General features: G+C 39.5%; 1 protein-coding gene across 2 annotated transcripts in view; it reads right to left on the minus strand.

The window, feature by feature from the left end:
• Window positions 1-1166: 1166 nt before the first annotated feature.
• Window positions 1167-2582, minus strand: part of LOC139367799 (ubiquitin specific peptidase 21) — a 29693-nt gene continuing 28277 nt past the window's right edge. For both annotated transcript variants that reach the window (XM_071106135.1, XM_071106134.1), the window contains exon 12: window positions 1167-1592. In XM_071106135.1, the coding sequence (XP_070962236.1) occupies window positions 1520-1592 (73 nt within the window). In that variant the 3' untranslated portion in view covers window positions 1167-1519. The remainder of the gene's footprint in view (window positions 1593-2582) is intronic.

A 2582-nucleotide genomic window follows, 5' to 3' on the forward strand; every position in this document is an offset into this window, starting at 1 on the left:
TCATACCAACTCACCAGTTTTATTTAAATATAACGTCATACCAACTCACCAGTTTTATTAAAATATAACGTCATACCAACTCACCAGTTTTATTTAAATATAACGTCATACCAACTCACCAGTTTTATTAAAATATAACGTCATACCAACTCACCAGTTTTATTAAAATATAACGTCATACCAACTCACCAGTTTTATTAAAATATAACGTCATACCAACTCACCAGTTTTATTAAAATATAACGTCATACCAACTCACCAGTTTTATTTAAATATAACGTCATACCAACTCACCAGTTTTATTAAAATATAACGTCATACCAACTCACCAGTTTTATTAAAATATAACGTCATACCAACTCACCAGTTTTATTTAAATATAACGTCATACCAACTCACCAGTTTTATTAAAATATAACGTCATACCAACTCACCAGTTTTATTAAAATATAACGTCATACCAACTCACCAGTTTTATTTAAATATAACGTCATACCAACTCACCAGTTTTATTAAAATATAACGTCATACCAACTCACCAGTTTTATTAAAATATAACGTCATACCAACTCACCAGTTTTATTAAAATATAACGTCATACCAACTCACCAGTTTTATTTAAATATAACGTCATACCAACTCACCAGTTTTATTTAAATATAACGTCATACCAACTCACCAGTTTTATTTAAATATAACGTCATACCAACTCACCAGTTTTATTTAAATATAACGTCATACCAACTCACCAGTTTTATTAACGTTTGACAAGAAAAAGCGAAACAAAACATTTTAATTAATTTGAATAATAAATGAATTCAGTTAAATAAGAAAGGTAAAACAACAAGTGATTATTTAAATAAATTATCATTTAAATAATTGTTAATTTAGAAAAATGTATATATATATATTTAGCAGCATAAAAATCAAAAGCGACTTTCTACTCAGCGTAAATTAATGTTTCTACCAGGACAGACGTCGTCTAGACTATTATAACACAGAATATTCTGAAGGCTTCTCTGTCTGATAGTTGGTTAGTTGGTGTGTAGCACAAGTTAATAGTGTCCGATAACATGTTTGTTGACATGTTTCCTCATGGTTGTGTGTGTGTGTCCAGTGATAACTGTCTGTTTGAACTGAAGGTCTACACACACACACACACACACACACACATGCTCCTAGCTGAGCTGGCTAGGAACACTCCTACACTGGTCTTCTCTTTCTCCTCTCCTCACCCAAGCTGTCTATTCCATTCTTCTGTCTTCCTATCCCTTTGTGCTGTTTTTGTCCCAGACTCACACTCACTCAAACCTCAAGTAGTCCAACATCAGACCAGTTGGTTGAGATGCTGGTTGCTTGGTTACAATAGCGCTACATCACAGCTGTTTGTAATATTCCATTTGTAGTAACAGCTGTAGCGATTGGCTGCTGAAAGCTCTGCTTGTAGTAACAGTTTTTCTGATTGGCTGCTGAATGCTATGCTTGCAGTTACAGCTGTAGTGATTGGCTACCCGATGGTTCACTTCCTGCGTTGGTAGAAGAGGACGTAGGCCTGAGCAGACTGCAGTTGGTTCTCTGATATAGGAGTCACACTGAACGGGAGGGAGAGAGAGAGAGAGCGGGAGAGAGAGACAGGGAGAGAGAGACAGAGAGAGAGAGACAGAGAGAGAGAGACAGAGAGAGAGAGACAGAGAGAGAGAGAGAGAGACAGAGAGAGAGAGACAGAGAGAGAGAGACAGAGAGAGAGAGACAGAGAGAGAGAGACAGAGAGACAGACAGAGAGAGAGACAGAGAGAGAGAGAGAGAGAGAGACAGAGAGAGAGAGAGAGAGAGAGAGAGAGAGAGAGAGAGAGAGAGACAGAGAGAGAGAGAGAGAGAGAGAGAGAGAGAGACAGAGAGAGAGAGAGAGAGAGAGACAGAGACAGAGAGAGAGACAGAGAGAGAGAGACAGATAGACAGACAGAGAGAGAGACAGAGAGAGAGAGACAGAGAGAGAGAGAAAGGGAGGGAGAGAGAGAGACAGAGAGAGAGAGAAAGGGAGGGAGAGAGAGAGAGAGAGAGAGAGACAGAGAGAGAGAGACAGAGAGAGAGAGAGAGAGAGAGAGAGAGACAGAGAGAGAGAGACAGAGAGAGACAGAGAGAGAGACAGAGAGACAGAGAGAGAGAGACAGATAGACAGACAGAGAGAGACAGAGAGAGAGAGACAGAGAGAGAGAGAAAGGGAGGGAGAGAGAGAGACAGAGAGAGAGAGACAGATTAACAAGAAACCATCAATGTATTGGATATGCATTCTAAGCTGCATGCTACAAGGTTAAAACCACCTAACGTGATGTAGCATGCCATGTAGCATGTGTGTATAATTGTTTATTTGACCTTTATTTAACTCGGCAAGTCAGTTAAGAACAAATTCTTATTTACAATGACGGCCTAGGAACAGTGGGTTAACTGTCTTGTTCAGGGGCAGAACGACAGATTTGTACCTTGTCAGCTCGGGGGATTCGATGTAGCAACCTTTACTAGTCCAACGCTCTAACCACTAGGCTACCTGCCTCCCCAGAAAGGGTGTGAGAGCCTGCGTTTGT

This window comes from Oncorhynchus clarkii, chromosome 16 (genome assembly GCF_045791955.1).
Source record: "Oncorhynchus clarkii lewisi isolate Uvic-CL-2024 chromosome 16, UVic_Ocla_1.0, whole genome shotgun sequence".
NCBI lineage: Eukaryota > Metazoa > Chordata > Actinopteri > Salmoniformes > Salmonidae > Oncorhynchus > Oncorhynchus clarkii.